This window comes from Lycorma delicatula, chromosome 1 (assembly GCF_047948215.1).
Source record: "Lycorma delicatula isolate Av1 chromosome 1, ASM4794821v1, whole genome shotgun sequence".
Lineage (NCBI taxonomy): Eukaryota > Metazoa > Arthropoda > Insecta > Hemiptera > Fulgoridae > Lycorma > Lycorma delicatula.
Window position 1 is genome coordinate 225,010,444 of NC_134455.1, and position 22,782 is coordinate 225,033,225.

A 22,782-nucleotide genomic window follows, 5' to 3' on the forward strand; every position below is an offset into this window, starting at 1 on the left:
AGGAAATGTAAGATTTCCTCACATTATATTAAAATGTAAAATTTTAATATAATTATATATAATTTAATTAAGTGATGTCATATTAGTTATAGTAGCATTATTGTAAGTACGTGTTCCTAACACGTACAAAATGTTTGTTACGTTGAAGCTTTTCTTATGTATGTAATTTTATTTACTTTTGCACTCACTTTGTTAGAATGAGCACGTAACATTATATTTAAGAGTCCTGCTCTTGTACTTGCACAGTGAATACTTATGCGTAAATTTTATATGTGTAGTAAAACAAAAGCTCATTTGTTAAGAAAAGGAAAGTTTTTAAAATAATATTCGACATAAAATTTTGTTTAGTATTACTTAATAATTAATTCTTTTCATTCAGCAATCTACCGTTTCATATTTTATATTTTATTGTTATTATTATTATCTCTTTACTTAAATCCCACATCAGAGATTCAATAAAATACCTTCCGAAGGTATCTTTTTGAAATTTTCCAGCTTCCATCTTAATTATAGTCGGGTAAATTTTGGCAAATTCTTCGTCGAAGAAAGTGTACGATTAAGTTTAATGCTGTACTCAATGAAATTTGTGAGGCTTTTACTATTATAAATATGTAAATTTATAAATAAACTGGAATTATTTATTTCTGCAATTTGAAAAAATGTTTCTGAATTATTTTGTAAACCAAATCTTCCTTTAAGCTTTATGTAATCATTATTTCAGTCATTACTTTTCTTTTTAACAACGGTAGCAAATTCTATCATTGTTACATTTAAAGCAACTTTTTAATCTGCAATATTTGATTTTAATTCGGTTTAATTAAAGATTAATGTTTGAAATATTAAAAATCTTTATTTGTATTCTTATTTTTTCTTGATAAAAGTATTACCATAAAGCTTTATCAAAAAAGTGTTTGAAAATTATACTTTAAAAAAAGACATTTTTCAAGTTGCAATTTGTTTATTTCTATGTTCATTAATAAATAAATAATTTTTCTTTTTTAATTAATAATTTGATTCTGTTGTATGTAGAATTATCAGTAGAGTCAGGATAAATTAATATTTTATCTAATTATGTTTCTTCTGTATCTCCCACCTTATAGACGCTTTACGATTTCTGTTAACTTTGTTGTCTATGCCTTTATGGAGCTGATTGTTTTCGAACAGTAAGGATTACATTGAATACCGCTTCATATTTTGTATTTTATTGTTATTATTATTATCTCTTTACTTAAATCACGCATTAGAGATTCAATTAATTATTCAGTATTTATATATCATTATCTTTGGTTTTATTACATTAAAAACTTATATTTCATTAAATATATGTAAAATTTTAAGTGATGTCATATAAGTTATAGTAGCATTATTGTAGGTACGTGATCCTGGAACGTAGTCATTCTAAAAAAATATTTGTTATGTTGAAGCTTTTCTTATGTATGTAATTTTATTTACTATTGCACTCGCTTTGTTAGAATGAGCACATAACATTATATTTAAGAGTCCTGCTCTTGTACTTGCACAGTGAATACTTTTGCGTAAATTTTAAGTGTAATAAAACAAAAGTTCGTTTTTTAAGAAAAGAAAAAATTTAAAATAATATTCCACATAAAATTTTGTTTAGTAGTACTTAATAATTAATTCTTTACATTCAGTATTCTATAACTAATTATGTGCCGATGATTTGTACTTGATAATATCAACAAAATCTGTATGAAATACACAATAAGAATTTGTCAGTTAAAATAATAAGAATGGAAATGATGAAATTATATTCTAACTTTTATAAATATTTAATAGTTTATCATGCAGCAATCAAATTCTTTTAGATTGTGGTTGTCTCGCAAAGACCTTTAAAACAAGTTATTACATGACCGTATGCTCCATTTAAAATTTTTGAGCCACCCCTAACCCCTTCACCAACACTTCAGGCGTAAGAATCCAAACTTGGGCTTATTGAGTTAGCCTATTTTATTGGAGAAGATTTAAAAAGAGAGAATCGGGATACCTCAAATAACATTTAAATTAAAGGTCAGGATACAAACATAGTTCTAGTTATCTGTAACAAACACATTTTTGGCCGCCATTTAGGATTGGGCTATTATAATTTAGTTTTAATTGTAACATTTTTCTAGTCTCACCAGGCTCTCTAAAATGATAAATGAAATAACAATTGGTCCCATTTGAAATTTTTGAGTGGCCGTCCAAAAATAAAAAAGAGTGAATGTATTTTCATTTAAGTAGTCTCTCGGTGTCGGCCTCCGTGGCACGAGTGGTAGCGTCTCTGCCATTCATCCGGAGGCCCCGGGTTCGAATCCCAGTCAGGCGTGGCATTTTTGTCATTCATCTCATCCTCTGAAGTTATACCTAATGGTATTCCCGCAGGTAAAAAAAAAAAAAATAGTCTCAGTACAAGGAAAAATGCCGCAATTCGCACCCAATTATCTCAATTATAAAAAGGTAGAGCCTTAATGGTATGCACTGGTGTTTATAAAACAACCTCCTACGAGGCAACCACCGTATTGGGAAAGGTTCTTCCAACCTCGATTTAGTGGTGAAAGTTTGGGCAGATATGTGGAGATTGCGAAGAGGCCAGGAGGCTGAGATGGAATGCGATTTCGAACCGGGTCAGTATCGGAGCGGAATGGTGATCACAATGCACCGGATTTAAATTTCGTTCAGTTGCCCATCTCCCGCCTGCGCAAGAGACTGCAGAGCCTCACGATGGAAGCCAGCTGGAATGGGACGCTACGACTAAGGGAAGATCCTTGTATAAGTTTATACAGGATCTGGAGGGATGGTATGCCTCGAGCTCGTTTTTAAGGGCAACGGGTGCCCGGATGCTCACCTACCATTCTAACTTGAACCAATATCTGTTTCGGTTCCGCCTGGCAGCTGATGAGCTGTGCGTCTGCGGGGAGGTCCAACAACTGATTTGAACCTAGAGTTTCTCACGAACTTAGAGTTCAAGAGGAAATTTGGCCACTCACAAGCGGCGAATCAATTTGGCGAGAGCCGCATTGTCAGACAGTGTGGGAGTTCATAGATGTAGTTGCTTTGTTCAACCGGCATCCGTAGTTTACTTAAAGGAAAGATTTTTACCGCAATGCCGTGGGAAGCTAACCCTGAGTACAGCTGACCACCAGCCAATTATGATGGTTCGAAGCGCTATAAAATTGTAGACAGGTACTTGCTGGCATTCAGCTACCTAGGCGTGATAGCGAATTGCTACCTAGACGATATAAATTTTATTATGGATGTCATATATATTTTTAATAGTTGACAGGGTGCGCCTACCTATTTTAGCAAATATTTGACAAGTGAGCGGTTGGAACTGGTAAGCCGGTGGTGTATGGCACCGCGCTTAGTCCGCTCATGCTGTTAAGGAAGCTTTAGGAGCTATATTTGAATACTGATCGCTAAACTGTTCGAGACTCAGTAGCCGTTTACGGCACAGACGTTCGGTCTTATGCTTTAGGGCGACCGGGGTCGTGGTGAGAGAAATTCTAAGCAAATCAGCATTTTTTCTCTTTGCTTTAACATTTAGTTGTGAAACTAAATAAAATATTAGAATTGTAAATTTTATGATTCAGAAGTCAGTTTATTTTTAATATTGTGAAATAGTAGCGCTACATTATTTTGAAATAAATCAGTACAGTTATTATGACTTATATTTAAACAGTTCACCTAAAGAATAGTTATGCAATTTTTTCTTTTTAGATAGTGTCATGTAGAAATAGTGAAATAATTTGGCTGACTCTACTTAAAGAGATAAGAATTGGTAATTTAGATTATGTTGATACTGAAAGTAAATCAATTGCTTAGTTATTTTATTTTTTATTTTTTTTTTGGGGGGGGAGCGAAAAACGACTATGCGTTATCTTTAATTTCTTTAATAAAAAGGTAAAATAACTGTAAAATAATAAAACCTATAAGGTTTAAAATTAATATAAATCATATAATAAAAATTTATTAAAACAAAAGTCAAAAAAGTGAAATAAAACTCAAAACTAATATCGCAGACGGAGTTTTTAAAATATAAAAGCTAAAATAATAGAAAAAAGAAACTATATAAAACTTAGCTAATTCCAATAGGTTGTGCAAAAGGCTCCATTCTCGGATAATGAAATTAAAGATATAGAACCAAAAAAATCAAAATTGAAAGTAAAGGGAAAAAATGATCAAAAACTCTTCTAACATAAAAATATATATGATAATATTACATTTTTTTTGCAGTAACCTAGTACTACGCAAACACATAAACATCCGGTTCAAAATTTCGTTATTATTGTATAAGATACTACGGATGTTTCTGGGTAGATTAAATTTACGACGCAACGCCGCATAACTTATAATTAGTTATACTTAACTTAGTTCTATATATATATAAATAAATATTTAAGGCTCTACTCCCATTTTTAAACCTCTGCATTTAGTTATTTTTGCAATAAAATTTTGTTTGCGAAGTTTGATATTGAGATATTCTTGCCACCTGAATACAAAGTTAATATCGGTAATTTAAATGAATATCGGCTTACTAAAAATGAATATCACCTTTTTGTAAAATAATACCTGAACAAGTGACACCATGATTTTTAAGAAACAATTTAAATTAGGAACCTCTTTCTTGTCTGCAGTAAATCTTTTAACTGTGAGTAATCTAACTTCTTAACGCCTGGATGAAATATTAAATTTTTTTAATTGCCACTTCCCGGTAAGGTAATATCAAATTTGTACAGATTTATTTAAAGAAAATTTTAAGAGACCGTTAAAAAGATCTCGGCAACAAGATTTCTGTGAGTTAAATGATAATCTTATATTACACTGGGGAACAAAACCGAATTATTTTTTGTCTCAGGAAGAAAAATATGCGATTCTGAATATTATTTTTTTCTCCTGAATTCAAATATGATATCGGTTTTTCTTCCATCACGCAAGATTTCTGAGAGACAAGCATTTATAATTTAAAACATTGCAATACTTTCTGCTTTCTTAACTACACAATATTCAAATATTTGACCAACCTAGAAAGTAAAAAATGACGATTTCCTGCTATATTTCGCCTGTGGAGCAATCCTCTTGATGGTCCAACAATAATTAGCTAGCTTTTTAGGATTCCATTTGCCTTGATACCTCTTTTCCATAGCTGAAATCTCCTGATGAAAGTGTTCCCCATGCTCATCGCTCACTGCACCAAGATTTTCCGGGAAGAAATGTAGGTGCGAGTGCAGGAAGTGTACTTTTAAGAATATATTACAACCCAAATTTTTATAAGATATACTATTGTTGGCAATATCACGGTAATTTTCCGCCTATCGATTTCGCAAAAAAAAAAAAAAAACATTGAGTAATATTCTTGAATGCTTGCCTAGCTGCTTTCTCCAGTGGATTCGATAGTTCCTCAAACTTTTCATCATACATTAATTATCGTATTTATGGACTCACATTCCTTCTTTAACCTTTGCATCACTAATTTTATGAAACTTCTATTTTAAGTATATGAAACCAGAAGTATTGTCCATGGCCTTCTCGAAATTCTTCATTAATTCTAGTTTGATATGTAACGGAGGTAGATTCACATTTTTAGGATTACATAATGGGTCATGTTTCACATTTTTCTGTTCAGGAATGAGTGATACGCGTTTTGGCCATTCTTTTCTAATGAAATGGTTTTTCTGTCTCTACTATCGCATTCATATAAAACCAACAGTACTTTGTGTAACCAATCTGCAGACCAAGAATAAGTGTAATTACCTTTAAATCACCACAAATATTCCATTCATATACAGCATATTTAAGCTGTTCCAATATAAATTTAAAGTTTTCATATGTTTCTTTCATACTAACATAGTGAGCCACAAATACTGATGGGAATTTATTGCCATCATGCGGAAGCACAGCTTTTGAACTGACTTTAGAGAAATCAACTTTAGAGGAAGCGCCATTCTGTTGGGTTATGTTCATTACAAAGTATTTCCATAAGAGAAGAAATGTCATTACAGAACACTAAGCCATTTTCTTTAGACGAATAGTCTTTAAATTTAGAATGATGATTACGTTAAGTACATATCTTTTTATTCTTTTGAAGAAGATTCCACCCTTTTAGTCGGGAAGCAAGCGTTTCAAATTTTTTTTTGATAACATTAAATCTCGTATGAGATCGTTAAGATTTTCTTGAGTCAGTAAATGAGGCTCAGAACTGCTTTGTTCAAAAGTTGTATCACCAGATTCTGCTTCTTTTTCTTTCTTACTTCCATCAGATTCTGAGCTTTCTTCATTTAATGTCACATGTTCTGGAGGCTTTGGTGTGGGCAATTCTTCGCAGTGTGGAACTAGTCTTGCAACTGCAAATTAGGGTACACCACGGTATGTTTTGCTTTTGACTTAATCCCTTTAATGTTTGACCAGTGTTATCTGATCTTTTATGTATTAAATTTAATGATCTTTTTCTAAACATTACTTAATTAGGAAATATTAATACAAACTGACGGTAAAAGAAAGCGTCTTTCCAATACAACTAAATCAAGTCGAAAAATAAATATTTTTCCTGTGTTTTACTACAGTGGATTTATAAAGCCGTTTTTATCTTAAATCCTTCAATTTTTTTCTTAATTGAAACGCTATAAATTGTTATTGTTATAAAATGTTAAAAAAAAAAACAACTGCAAAAAACTCTTTTTTTACACTTCATTCAGTGATTTTAATGAAGTATTCTATTGACAGGAATTTTTATTAAATGAAAATTAATTTTAAATTAGAAAGATATTTTAAAATACATTGATCGGCAAAGTATGCATTTTTTTCAGGGTGAATTTGTTGCAGGATTTGCTTCTAGTAATCTTGGCGATGTTTCACCAAACGTTGATGGCCCTCGATGTCAGTTTTCTGGCACTCCATGTGATGATTTAACTAGTTCCTGTCCTGAAAGGGATGAGCGTTGTGTTTCTAAGGGACCTGGTAATGATATGTTCGAAAGTACGCGAATTATCGCTGAAAAAATCTTTAACACTGCTTGGGTAAGTATTTTATTGTTTTATTTAATAATACCTAATTCGAGAAATAAAAAAGTAAATATTTTGTTTGAAAATTATGCGGTTAAATTTTAAATAATTTAACGAAATGGTTTCACAATAAAAAGTATTTGAGACTAAAAAAATAGAATTTATTATTTTTAATTTTATTGTATAATAAATAAATTGTAACATTTATAATTTTTAGATATTTTTAAATCTTTTACTACTTAAGCAGCGATAATTTAGTAGTAAACCACCAGTCACTTATTTTATTATTATTTTTTTATTTTTTTACACAGTTAAAATTAACATGAAAGTGTTTGATCTTTTAAAGGGGCCCTTAATCCTATCATAAGTGTTTGTTATAAGCCTGAGATATGTATTTTGTATCGACCAACATCTTTGTACTCCTAAGACAATATTTTCTTCAGAATACTCCTTTAATTACAGGGGTGTACAAAAAAAAGTTATTGGGGTTTTAATCTATTATAATGTTTACTGAATGAAGTATACACTTTTGAATTAAGAACAGAATCAAAGAGATAAAAGTACAGTTTTATTTGTACGCATGGTCGTAGATTGAATCCCTTATCTTTCTGCTTTATATCTCTACTAGCAAAAACGGCGACTCCTGAACAGAAAGGCTTCTATGTTTTGCAGTTTGCTAAATGTGAATCTGTAGTTATAGTTCAACGTGCGTTCCGTAGAAAGTTTAATTGTGACCTTCTGAGTAACTATAACATTTATTGGTAGCATAATCAGTTTAAACGCACTTGATATCTATATGTAGTGGTCAAAAATTCCCCATGAAATCTTACAATTTGGCGAAAGAGACTCGCCAAAATTAAATGTCTTCTTTACGATGTCCCAACGGCAAGTTTACGGTCCATTCTTTATCACTGAAGAAGTGTAAGAGGAATTGTTAATTTGGATACGTTGCGTACATGGCTCTGTCCTTAACTTCAAGATGGACTAGAGTATATAATTTGGGAAAAATATGGTTTGCCTGCTTACTAGTATTACTCTGAACGAAACTGGTTCAATAACGTTTTCTCCAACGGCTGGATAGGTCGGAATAGACCCGATGACAGAGCTTGTTTTGCGATGGCTCCAAGGTCACCAGATCTGACCCCAATGTGTTTTTTCCTTTAGGAGGGTTTGTCTAAGGACCTTGTATATGTGCCTCCGCAACCTATTTGAAGCACAGAATTGAAACATCTATCGTCTATCTTCCATTACTCCAGACATGCCGGTTTAAGTATTAGACGAACTCTGTTGCAGGATGGATGTATGCCGCGTGATAAAGGTATTCACATTGAACGCTTTTTAGGAAAAACTCCTTCATTTTATTTATGATTCCTTACTGTAAGTTAAGGTTTAAAATAGCTTTAAACCCCAATATTCTTTTTTTGTATCCTTCGTTAATAATAAGATAACATTGTTTTAAATGTGTATTAATATCTAAAATATTTGATACAGTTTTTTAAATATTTGTGATGATTGGAATTCCGATGAAATGGTGCTTAGCTGAAAAAAGGATAAAATTCTAAGATAAGTTTTTTCAGATTTTGAAAATAGCTGTTTATTTATTTACCTACTTTATAAATTCTATATAAAATTACGTAGTTTACAACCACTTTTCTAATATGTAATAAACAGGATTGATATCTGAAATGGATTCATAAATTGTAAATTTCCATTGGTTTTGATTTATAACGCTTTCTCCTCTATCTGCTTACAGCTGTTTCTTATTAACCTCCTTACTTTAATTTTCCTTGCAAGTTGTGTTTTTGTTTCTTAACTATTCTTTTAGATTAATCCAAAAAAAATTATTACAAAACTTTACTTATACCACCTTTCGTGATCGAAGGATCTAGTGTTGGTCATTAAATTTTATTAAGAATGAAATTAAATACATGTGGAAAAAAAAGTAAATAATGGCAGAACTAACTGTAAAATATACACAGGTTTGTTTTTTTTTTACTCTTTTCTTTTACAACAGCTTTTGCGCCTTATAATTCATTAATACTTACAGGATACTTGGAACGACGATAGAGAAGAAATAAAAGGATCAATCCGTGTTTTACATCAATATGCTGATATGTCACAAATGACTGCTACAGTAGCCGATAAAAAATCTGGAGCTAAGATTAAGGTATATTTTTTGTTATATTTCTATACTGTTTCATGTTTTACCTGGTGTTAAAATTAATGATTAGTCTATTTACAGTAATAAAAAATGTTAAACTTTTCTTACCCTGCAACAACGACATAATTTATTTTCAATAAAGTTATTTTATTAGTGTAACTTGATAAATGGTATTCATTTGCTAACAATATATTTTATGTTTTGGTGTTGAGAACAGAAACAAGCTGTAATAACGTATTTAGAAATATCATTCATATAATTTCATAATTTACAATGTATTTTATTACTTATTGAATATTTTACTCACGGTAATAAGTCAAATGAAGAAATTTTTACAACATTGTGTTTATCATTTCTTTTTAAAAACAATAATAAAAACGGAAAATTTCATTGAGTGAATGGATAAATAACTCTTAAAATAACTCTAAAGGAACTTTCAACAAAATATTCACATTTCTTTTCTTTCTCATCAGATTCGAAATGTACTTGCATTAAAATAAATAAAGTCTCCTGATTAATTTGCAAATAAGCGTCGATAAATAAATCTAATCTCTAATTTAATATAATTAAATTAGATTAGATAATATAAAAATATAAATTTTTCCACACATTTATGGGCGAGGAAAATATAGAAAATAAGTTTTTATTGTTTACTACTACAGGTAACAAAATGTTGAAATGATTGGAACAAGTTTTTGTGTTACTCAGATTTGCTGAACACAGTGTAGTTGATCGTCGAGACGTATTTAACTGTTAATGTTAATTGTTAACATTGTTATGTGGTTTCAACTTGAGTTGATCGTTAAGAAAGGGTGTAGGGAATATAACGCAGGATAATAGAACGGTCATTAAATTATCACAAATTTCAATATTGTTGAAGAAAATTCTTGACTTTTATGTGAATAAAAATCAATCATACATGTCTAACTATTTAAAACCCCAGAAATTAAATCAAAGATGATCTGTATGAGAATTTCTCTTATGTTAAGCTGTTTTGATGTTTCAGTACTTATGATGTGAGACTCTATGCATTATATGTTATACGTATTTAAATAATATAAATTAATTTATATATTATTGTGTATTGTTTACAAATTTTTTGCTCTTCAAATAATCGAGGGTAAGCCCGTGGATTAAGAAAGAACACTTATTCTGTTTGAGGAAAAAGAATGGTGAATTGTAAACGTGATGATATAATAAGAAAATGTGATTAATTTATGATTATAACGAGTTTGTATTAACTTGAATTTATATTTTTCAGACTAATTATATATACCCGGCTGAGACGAGGAAATTACGGTCTTCTATTACCATTTTGTAATTAAATTTAAAATATCAATTTAAATTTTACTGAAAGTGGTATATTCTTAACTAACAAAAAGATCTGGATATTTTTCTTTTCCAAGTAAATATTTTCTTAAATTTAACTACTAACTTATAATTTAGAGGAAAAAAACATGGGTTGTTTGATTTGTTATGGGTAAATGTAAATGTTGTCCCGGATACTCGTTGTACTTTAAAAGTGCGTTATTTATGGGATCAGTTGTTTTCAAATTATAAAGGGAAATATAGAGTGGTGTGAGTTATTATTGAATATCGAAAATTCCGTGCATTATTTGTATAGCAGGGTAGTGTAATTAACATAGCGATATCAGTTTTATTTGGTCTGCGTATTTCGCATAATTTGGTGTTTGTGAAAGCGTTTAAAATGTTTAATTTTTATTTTCCTCATTATATAGGTAACGAATCCCATATATGTATCAAACATTATTTAAAGGCCGATGAAATTTAAGGAATTATAATACAGAGTGATAATACCGTTAACCTCTAAAACTTTAAGTACAAAAATGTTTAAATGGAAACTTAAACTAGTTAATTAATGAACACTTGCGGTACTGGAATTTTTCAGTTCACTTTAGTGTTTCCAATTTAGCAGTCAACTTAACTGTTTTGGTAACTCCAAATTTTTTGCCAGTTTTCGGTAGAAAAAATAATTTTAAAATTAGTTTACTCATATATATTTTTCCTTAAATTTGCAACTTTAAATTTGTAGAAACTACACCAGATATCCATTTGGAACCACGTACGTAAACGATGAACCTAAGCTTCATTATTGTATCACCATTGTATAGTTACGTAATTTTTCATTATTTTATTTCAGTAACTTTAATAAAATATAAATTTTTCCTTTGAAAGTTTTATAACACTTAAAATCTACAACCCAGAGCATTATAAATCTATTTGTGTCATTAAAAATATATAAAATATCATATTGGCCGTCATACTGGTTTTCTCTTTTGAGAGACTGCAGCAGTTACATTTAGAAAAAAATAACCAAGATTGAAAACTTATTTGAAAGTTTCAAAACAGTAGTTTAGAAAGCTCAGGTTCGGCTGTAATTTACCCCCACCACTTTACAGCCGAACCTGAGGTTTCTTTTCACGAGCGCTGATTGGTCGAGAACCTCAGGACTCTTTTCGCGAGATCGACCGCCACTTTCCAGTTAAATTCTCACCACCAAAGCGACTATTTACTACAAAAATCCAACAATTTTAAAATTAAAAAAGAGGGTGTAACTCGAAAACGGTGCGTCCTAGCCCATGTTTAACGCGATTTTGAAAGACTTAATCGAAAGGGTACTTCCCAACTTTTTGAATTGATTGCCGGTGGTTTCATCCACCCAAGTCCAGCCGTTCTCGAGTTACGCTGTTTTTACAACATTTTTTGAAACTGATGCTGAAATAAAATGAAAATGTGTTCGGTTAACAGTTTTAATCACGTTTAAATTCATTTTTATAATTGGACATCATTACTTTCAGCTAAAGCGTGATTGTGCCAGCATAACAACAGTAACACATCATTATTAAACTTATTTTCATTATAATAAGAGCAGGAATTTTGAACAAATTGACAATGCCAGTAAATTAGTATTTTGTTACAAAAATCTGTCCATCAAGTATGATTTAATTACATTTTTACACAATATAAATGGTGATATTGAACAATTGTATAAAAAATAAATTTCTAATCCATTTAATATACAATTAATGTGTGAATATAATAAAGATTTGTTTACTTTTTTGGAAAAAACTTTTATAAATCAATCAAATTGGAAAAAATAAAACTTTTCGTGGGAAATAAGTTGTTTATTGAAAGCGCTTTTGATGATTTAATTGAACAGTATTTTGAAATGAAACACAAACTAAATAAAGAAATATTTGTTTCTGAATTGATGTTGCATATTCAAATATTAGATACAAAACAAGCATTAGGTGGTTCTTTAACAAAACAATGGAATGTTGGTGAAAAAAATTTTGTAGATATTTATGAATTTTTATTGGATATGAAAAATGTGGTATTTAACGCTATAAGATTACAAGTTGAAAAATATAAAGGAGACAATATTAAATATTATTTAGTCGTGGTTGTAGAGTTGGAAAGTGTGTGAGTGATAAATGTGAGTTTTGTAAAGTTAACTTGCACAGCAGCACTCGATTTGCTTTGAATAGACGTGAAAATCCAACCGTTTTGAATGAACAACACTTATAATAACCCTATGAAAAAATTAACGAATCTTTTGAAAGATTTATTCAAATGGGAAGTGGATGAGCTATGAATAAAATATTAGTCTTGGATCTCTCAATATCAGAATTCGATCCATTATATCGTGGTAATAGTACATATTTACAAACACCAAAAGCTCTATTAAAAAATACGCTATTATAAATGTACAAAATGTTGATGAAAAATGTTTTTTTATGGTCAATTCTAGCACATCTATTTCCCAACAAAAATAACACATGTCGTGTTTCATCCTATAAACAATCTGAAAATCGATTAAACATGAAAGGAATAGAATATCCTGTTTCTGTTAAATATATTGATAAATTTGAAGCGCAAAACCCAAATATTGGTGTAAATGTCTTGTGTTATGATATCGAAGATGACAAAGAATCGTTTAATCCTAATGATGTATTTATAAAACGTGTGAATAATAATCGAAAAATTGTCGTTTGGTTTTTATTATTAACCGATGTGAAATTAATTCGCTCCCATTATACTCTAATAAATATGACAAACGACTATAATGGTTTATCAAGGATGTTAAGTAGTAATAATAAATGTCCTAGAAAAGGATAATATTTTCCCTATTGTTTGCATTGTTTTAAATCTTGGTCACGTGAAAGCGAAGCTAAAGAAAAGCTTGCAAAACATATTGAAGATTGTAAACAAGGAAAGGTTCAGAGAATTACAATGACAAAGGAATGGATTGGTGAAGGAGAGAATCGTAGACGAGGAAATGAAGTATCGTTTAAAGACTATTTATTCTTCAACATTATCCGTGCCGTTTGTTATATATCCAGATTTCGAATCGTTTATAATTCCAAACCATATTGCAAACCCCGAACCGGGTACTAGTAATACATCAAAAACATATACCCATAAACCATCTGGATATTGCTACTTAATTATCGACGAAAACCGTCGTATTGTCGAATCGAAATTATACAGTGCCACTACAGATGATGACATGGTAGTTGAAAAGTTTCTCATTGTTTTATGTAATAAATGTGAATATTTCAAAATGGAATTGTCAAGTAATAAAGAGTGTATTATGAGGGAAAAAGATTAAAAAAAATTTGAAAAAAATACAAAACGTGTTATATGTGGAGATTCACATACAAGTGGTAAATTTATTTGGCCAGCCCATGAAAATTTCAATTTAAATTGTAAACACGCAACATTTATTCCAGTTGTATTTCATAATTTACGCGGTTACGATTCACATCATATTGCAGTGGCGCTGAATGAATGGAAGGATAAGTTTGGAATTTATTGTATTGCAAACAGTGCAAAACTTGTATCAATAACACTCAAGAATGAAATATCATACCGATTTATAGATTCGTACCAATTTCTATATTATAGCTTAGATGAATTGGTGCAAAGTTTATTTGATCATTGTCATTTATTTGGTAAGAATAAGAAAAGGTTTTTTATAACAACATAAATTATTTAAAGAAAATATACAAAGAAATTGCGAAGAAAAGAAAAAAACAAATAGAGTTGTTTAATATGTTGATCTGTCGAAAAGGTGTTTATCCCTATACATATATTTCATCGACATTTGTTTTCAATGAAAGACAATTACCACCCATCGAAGCGTTTTATGATGATTTAAAGAGAGAAAACATCTCTGAATATGATTATAGTCATGCACAAAATGTTTGGAATAGTTTTAAAATTGAGACGCTTGGTGAATATCATGATTTCTATATGAAATTGGACGTTATGGCTGATGTATTTGAAATTTTTTGGAATAAAATGATTCACACAAACAATTTGGATCCCTGTCATTATATATCGGCTCCACATTTATCATGGTTTGCAGCACTCAAGGCAACAAAAGTACAATTGGAACTTGTTACAGACCCCGATATGTTTTGTTTTTTGAAAAAGGCATCCGTGGCGGGGTGTCGATGATTCCCAACCGTTATGCACTGGCAAGCGATCCCAATATAGACAACTATGATGAAAATAAACCGAAGAAATTAATTAAATATTATGATGTCCGATCTCTTTATGGAAAATGTATGATGGAACCGTTGCCAGTAGATGGATTCAGTTGGTGTAATGAAAATGATCTCGAATATTTGTTTACAAATGTGGAAAATGTAAGACAACGAGGAAATGTGTTTCACTTGCATGTGTCTATGTGTTTCACTTGCATGAAACACATAGAGATTATCCACTTGCACCAGAGAAAAAATCCATTGCCAATAATATGCTTTCTCCATTTCTTTCGGATAAAAAACGAGCATCGTGTAAAAAACTATTGTGGACTTTGCAAGATAACACAAATACGTCTTACATTATAGAACGTTAAAATTGTATCTTCAACAGGGAATGGTGATGACGAAAATACACAGAGCCGTCAGTTTTAGGCAATTTCCGTGGTTGAAAAATTACATTTGGAAAATTTCTTTGAACGGTGTCGCACAAAAGAGCCGATTGAAAAAAGTCTATAAATTATTAATCAACAATGTTTATGGTAAAACTATTGAAAATGTAAGAAAGCGAATCGATATGCGATTAATCAACAATAAATTAAAAATTTTTTAAATTAAACGCCAGCCCGAGAGTAAAACATTATTACATTTATGGAAGCAATGTGGTTGGAATAACAATGTTGAAAAAAATATTTAAACAAACCCATATGTGTAGGTTTAACAGTGACGAATTTGGCAAAACTAATAATGTACGATTACCATTATAACCATTTTTTACCTAAATATGGTCATGAAAACATAAAACTGCTAATAACAGATACAGATTCGTTATTATACTCAATAGTGCCAACAAAACAGGAACATTTTGACACACCTAAACGATTGAATCAAAAAGATGGAAATGTTCACGGTTATGATATAGGACTTTTAAAAGATGAAATGGGTGGAAAACCAATCTATGAATTTGTCGGGTTAAGAGCAAAAATGTATTCAATGATTTGAGGATATAGATAGGAAGCTTTACAACAAAAGAATACGGGCAAGGGAATTAAAAAAGGTTCTCGTATATTCGACAAAGATTACAATTTAAACGTATTAAATCACGAGCTTTATAAAGACTGTTTATTCAATAGAAACATTTCGTATTCCACCTCGAAATCATCACGTAGCTTTAACCACCAAATATACTCGATTGATCAGTGTAAAAAAGCGCTCTCTGCATATGACGACAAAAGATTCGTATTGGAAAACCTTATAGATACACTCCCATATGGGGATAAGAAATTGATGAATATTTATTGAAAAAAATAAAAATTTAATATGCAACATCAATACCACAAGTAAATTCTACATCATGGTAATTATGACCAATACCCGTTTTTCTCATACCCATGTATATTATATAAACGTCTTTAGAACTGTTAATTTCATTCAAATCTGACAGTGTATGATCATTGAACCTTTGCGGTAAAAATATTTTTCCAAATCCTTCAATTGCAGCAATAATTTTTTTGGTTTTATAAACTCTACTTTTTGAACTCGATAACTCTTATTTTGCATCATTTCATTAATCTTTTTAATATTGTTACAATAATTTAAACTATTCAATTTATCGAAAATATTAGACATTTTTACTTTAGTCTATATATAAAGTAAAATTATTTAAAATTAATATTTTATTGACGATGTAAAAATTTTTTTTTTCTATTCACAGCCTCTGTAATTGAGTAATAATGTCAATAAAAAGAGCAACACCAATAGTGAAAGAATCGCCATTCTATATATGCAAATGAAAAAAAATAAATTTAATAAAACATTACAAATGTTCTGAGAGGATCTGATGGTGTGTATTGGGTAGTGATTACGAATTATTGAAAATAAAAAATTAAACAGCACTTCAACATTAAAGTTAATTAAATTTATAATTATACCAGAATACTTAATTTAGAATAAGTGAATATACATTACTTACTTCACAATATAAAAAAGAGAATGAGAATTCAAACACATAAATAACTTACAGCAGAAAAAAAACATAGCAATTTCAGTCCTACCGAGCACATATTTACTTAAAACAATAATGTAATTTTAGTAGTTTATATTATATCCGACAATACGGAAACAGCCGCGAGCAATAAGTAAAAATTAAATAAAGTCTTTGTAAAATTTAAATTTTGTAAAGAGTTTCATGCGACGATATATTGTCAAAAACAAAAAAACAATGATCACAACACCGAGACTAGCACGCCCAAAGCACACACAGAGCAGACTGGCGACAGCTGGTGACGACATTCGTTCACAGCTCAGAATAATAATAATAATAAACAACTTGTGTTATGTTGTTTATAACACCATTCACTGATTTGTTGATAAACCCAGTCCGTTTAATGCGAAATCAGCAAAACTGTGGTTTCTCGAACAACGTTATGTCTGCGACCTTGACCAAAACTGAACATTCTCCCCCGGCAGTCAGCAATGGAGTTGTTGACGATTTTCTGTCGGCACAGAGAATTTTTATTAGTGTTATCCGGGTTGAAGGCAGATGGGCAGGAGAGCAAGCTTTGAGATAGGTCTTGTAAGAGTAGAGGTAGCAGTTTTAAATGCAACCACTCGAATGAGCCCATCCTTCCTAGGGTGAAGAGCAGCAACCCACCGAGTTGGTCTACTGGTTAACGCGTCTTCGCAAATCAGCTGATTTGGAAGTCGAGAATTACAGCGTTCAAGTCCTAGTAAAGCCAGTTGTTTTTACGTGGATTTGAATACTAGATCGTGGATACCGGTGTTCTTTGGTGGTTGGGTTTCAATTAACCACACATCTCAGGAATGGTCGAACTGAGAATGTACACACTACACTTCATTTACACTCATACCATCCTCATTCATCTTCTGAAGAATTATCTAAAAGGTAGTTACCGGAGGCTAAACAGGAAAAAGAAAAAGGGTGAAGAGCAAGAACACGAGCAAGCGGCCATTTTGAAGGGGATACCGCTAATCTGTGAGCAGGACCAAGGAGCCAACTGAGATATCGTGAGCGGGGTGGTGCCACTTGGAGATGGACTGCTGCTGCTGAAGATAACTAGATGACCAGGCCTTCCAGAACGACTGTAAACGTTGTTGAATGAGCTGCCATCGTGTAAGTCTAGAGATTGGAAGCTGGTACAGAGAAGGTCCTGGTACCGTAATGGGAGCTTCCCCAATGAGAAAGTGACCTGGTGTGAGCGTCGAGAAATTGTTCGGGTCCTCTGAGAGTGGTTCGAGCGGCCGAGAGTTGAGTACGGCCTCAATTTGGGTTAAAAGCGTGCTGAGCTCCTCATACGTGAACACAACATCCCGTTCTGTGCGAGCAAGGTGAAACTTCACTGATTTCACGGCTGCATCCCACTTTCCTCCAAAATGGGGAGCACCAGGAGGATTGAACGACCACTGAATGCCATCGTTGAGTAACACAGACGATAGAGCTGCATATTCCAGAGTCCCGCGAGAAAATAGCCGTTTTAGCTGTTGATCCGCTCGAACGAAGTTGATTCCACAATAAGAATATAAAGACTGACAGCGACCTCGACGCGAGATGAACCGCCGGAATGCCGAGATGAATCCGTCGGCAGAGTAGTCTGATACTAGCTCCAGGTGAACCGCTGACGTGACCATGCACACAAAAATGACCAATCAGCCCTTGAAAGACTTATGTCCGCGACCTTTCCAAGCCTTAATAGAAACTGGACCTGCATAGTCAACTCCCGTGGAGAGAAAGGCGCGAGCGGGATTCACCCTGCATACAGAAAGTTGACCCATCAGTTGTTGAGTTCTCTGACCCCTGAAGCGAGCACAGACCACAAAGTTAAAGATGAAAGAGCGAACCGGCGCGCAGCCACCAAGAATCCAAAAGCGACGACAAAGTTGAGCTAAAGTGAACTGAGTTCCTCCATGGAGAGTCTGAAGATGAGCATCCTGGATAATCAGATGAGAGAGTCGAGCGTGACGAGGCAATATGATGGCATGCTTAGCGTCTTCCCCGATGAGAGCATGCTGGAGACGGCCACCAACTCTGAGTATTCCACTCCGATCAACAAACGCGGTGAGGCGGGTGAGCGGGTTCGATTTTGATAGTTTATGGCCTTGAGCAAGAAGGTTGAGTTCAGCAGCGAAATGGGTGGCTTTAGTGGAGCGAACCCAGAAGAGCTGAGTGGCCTCCAGGTCAGCCGGCGTTATTGCCGAGAGCAGAGAGGAGCCGGGAAGGCACCGGAACCGGGCAAGGGCGCGATGAGAGATAGCCGTAATACGCAAGAGTCGAGAGAGCGATGAATATCTGTCTAAGTCCCAATCTTGCGGTGACCGAGAGGATGCTAGAGAGGTCCCTGAGACCTCCTCAAGAGGTGCAGCTGAATTAAGAGTAACCTCGAGCACAGGCCAATGAGATGATTCTTGGATGAGCCAAGGAGGGCCGGACCACCAAAGAGTAAATTGAATGAGTTGAACTGCTGACAATCCTCTTGATGCGCAGTCTGCGGGATTTCTTCCCGGAGTATGAGCCGCCATTGAGCAGTGGGCGTGAGCTCCTGAATAAGGGCAACTCGATTTCGAACGAACTCCTTCCATCGAGAAGGAGGAGAGTTGATCCAGGCGAGAGTTACCGAGGAGTCGGTCCATAAAAACACTGGAATGTCAGGCTTCTTGAGCTGGTCAATAACATGCCGAACGAGCCGGCTGAGAAGAACGGCAGCCGAGAGTTCCAACCGGGGAATGGTGAGCCGTTTGAGCGGAGCTACCTTCGTTTTGGTGCACACGAGCGACGTGCGAATGGAGCCAATCTGCATTGCGAGTGACGAGATTTTTAAAACAAGTGTGCAAAATCAAAATATGAATCGTATGCAAGATTGATTTAGACAGCTTCTGCTGCTGCTTGTAAATTTTGTTCAGTATTCCTTTGTATATAAAAAAAAATATTAAAAAATGTTGTCTTTCAATATTAAATAACTTATTTTTTATATTTCTCTTTATTATTCTTATTAAAATAAAGTAATATTATGTTGAACGTGACGATAACTAACGTATGCTTTCATGCATTTTGTCTGTAACAGAGCTTTAATTTCTCCAAAAAGAGCAAACCTATCACGGCAGTTTATTCATTATTCTTAACCAGTAATATTCATTAAATTTTACTTAACAACTGTCATATTTAAATTCGAAACTGCTGCTTCTTAAAATTGTTAAAATAATATTTTTCACATGACATTTAATAATTTTTACATGACATAATCTACAGCGGGCGTAATTTTTCACAACCTTAACCCAGGGCTTTCAGAAATCTCTATATTTTACACAAGAACGCTCATAAAAACTGTCATCATTATCCTTTACTTAAATATTTCGTACGTGCTCGTAAAAATCATTAAACTATTTCCAGCTGATATCTTTATAATTCACTAACATAAATGGATTTCTAAAGCACACCATTTACTTATTTTTGAACGTTAATTATAAAGTATTTTACACTTAAAGTATTTTTTTAAATTTAAGTTTAATTAGAAATAAATTAGTAATTTTAACATTACTTTCATTGGTTTTTTTTTTAATTTTTTAGACGAACGGATTTATGAAAGATGTATTGAATGTACTTAAAAATGATTTCTTTTTATGTCCACATTCTATTGCAAATTAACGGTTCTTTAGACTCCTGATAAATTTCAATGTACGTTCTAATTGCCTGAAAATATTCAATTTAAAATTGATTATTCATTTTCTTCACCGCCTTCAGCTGGTACATCTTACAAGAGTTAAAAATAATTTTCTGTTTTATAGTTTTTTCTTAGTATTATGTTTCCTTCAGTAAATTCTGATTTTAATCGATTAAAGAAAAAATTTCTTTATTGAAGACATTTTTTTTGTCAAGGATTCAGAGGTCTACATATACTCTGAAATCTTGTCATATAATTAGAAGTGTATGCCTCCCTCAGAAGCTTATTTATTGTCATAGTTTTTTGCGCAACTTTCAGGTGTTTGCATGGGAAATTAATTTTGACATACAGATTGAAAAATATTACCTGCTAATTATTATTTGATAACAAATAATACAGAACACTTCTTGGACTAAGTCTGTTTAAACGAAATGTATTTTTAATTCAGTAACTAAACGATGTTTTAGAAAATATTATTTTAATAGTTATCATATATATGGATTTTACTTAAAAAGAAAACGTGATCCATATTCCTCAATATTTATCGGTGGTAGGATAAAAATGAACGTTCATCTGTATAGTTGCATGGAAATGCGTTAAAATGCGCGATAAGTAACTGTATGTTGATAAATTTTCAGCTATTTGTAATTAAATGACATTCATACCATTCTTTTTCGAACGACTATAATAGGTCTAATCTGATCATAAAGCTTTCAGTTCAGTTAAAATTTCATACATATATTTTTTTTTACATAATTCCTATCAGAATATAGCACTGATAATGAACGTTTTGTAAAGATAAATGACGCTTTATAACAACATAATCGACTTTCGTTATGCTGCTTAACTGGCGATGTCAGTTCTTTTATTAGCGTACTGCAAAATGAATCACACATGTGTTTTTTACATTATTGTTTCATTGAGTTACTAAACGAAATTTTATCTAAATTATATGATTTAATTATTTGATTATATTTATTTATATGATCAATACAAACCTAGTTAATAATTTGATTTTTTCTTAAGCATTTGGTTTACAGATGTACGTTATTAAAATAAATATTATTTTATTATTAAGTGTTAGAAAAGCAATATTCAGCTTCACCCGGATTATGAGTGCTAATTTAAGTAGTAAATACTATTCCTATATTGATTGTTGTTAACCACGTACAGAATTGCAACCCTAAGTTCAAGTACTTAATGTATCCATTTTTTTACTGTTAGTTGACATGTCATCGAACAAATATACGATTTTTAATCGGCTACTTTTCCCGATCTCGATGCACCGTTTAAAAAATTTTTTTAATTGAGATGCATAAAATTATACATTTAAAGAAATACATGATTATACAATAGAATTACAAAGTTTCTTCCCGCCTTGTAAGTAATTTTCTTTCCCTTTGCAGAGCGCAAAACAGAGGATTTGAATATTTAACTGCAGTAAAATTCTGTAATTATAAAGTCCCAGTGTACATTTTTAACATGTCATAGTTTTTCACAAATTTTAAAATATTTTTTACACAAATATTTTTGCCATTCATGAAATGTAAAATAAATCAAAATTCAGGCCTTTCAGGCCATAGTGTTTACTGTGTATTATAGTGGCCATAGTGTTTATTGCATGTTTTGATGTACACTTTTTAATCGTAAATTTATATAATAACATACACACTTAATTGTTTTATATATGTACATATATATATATATATATATATATTTATATTTGCATATTGACTTGCTCAGGGTAATCTCAAGAATTACACGACCGATATGAAAAATTCCTATACTCGTTTGAAGTTACTCCTTCCCGAAGCATAAAGGCTATACAGTGTTAACATCACATCCCCATATAGCTGTCAGTTTTGTTGAAATTGGCATCATCACATTATGGTAGTATGATTTATAATATGTATATAAAAAAAATACTCTTGTAGTGAGAAAACTTCTTATCAAGATCCACCACTATAGTTTAGAATCTGATTTTGCGGGACCAGGAGGGTAACAAGACCAGGCTTGAAAGGGTTTTAACTCCTTCAGTTTTATTCAGACTCCTCCACATAAATCTCGATTTAATCAACTAAGACCCTTCTGATATTAAGGTGTATAGAATTTCCATTTTCAAAATTAGTTTTCTTTCAAAAAAAACCAAGAAACAAAATAGTGTAATGGAATTAAAAGTTCAGGCACAGGTGTCTATTTTTCTAGCGTCCTAAAATAAATAAATTTTAACGTAGCGATTTTCACAATTTTTTCTTTTAAATAAGTTTTACCTTAAGAAAAAAGAGAACTTTATAATATACCTAACTCTCAGGCTCTCTCTTGTGTTTGGGTTATCCTAACTCCAAGCCCCTGAAAATTAATTAAATGATGTATTTTTATACTAAAGATTCCTTTAAAATTTTTTTCTATCTTCTGGAAAAAAAATCAAAAATATTCAA

General features: G+C 31.9%; 1 protein-coding gene across 2 annotated transcripts in view; it reads left to right on the forward strand.

Annotated features, from left to right (window-relative positions):
* CDase (neutral ceramidase) overlaps positions 1-22,782 on the forward strand; it is a 307,463-nt gene that overhangs the window by 145,322 nt on the left and 139,359 nt on the right. For both annotated transcript variants that reach the window (XM_075373680.1, XM_075373672.1), the window contains exons 7-8: positions 6,804-7,013; positions 9,046-9,165. In XM_075373680.1, coding sequence (XP_075229795.1) covers positions 6,804-7,013; positions 9,046-9,165 — 330 coding nt within the window. The remainder of the gene's footprint in view (positions 1-6,803; positions 7,014-9,045; positions 9,166-22,782) is intronic.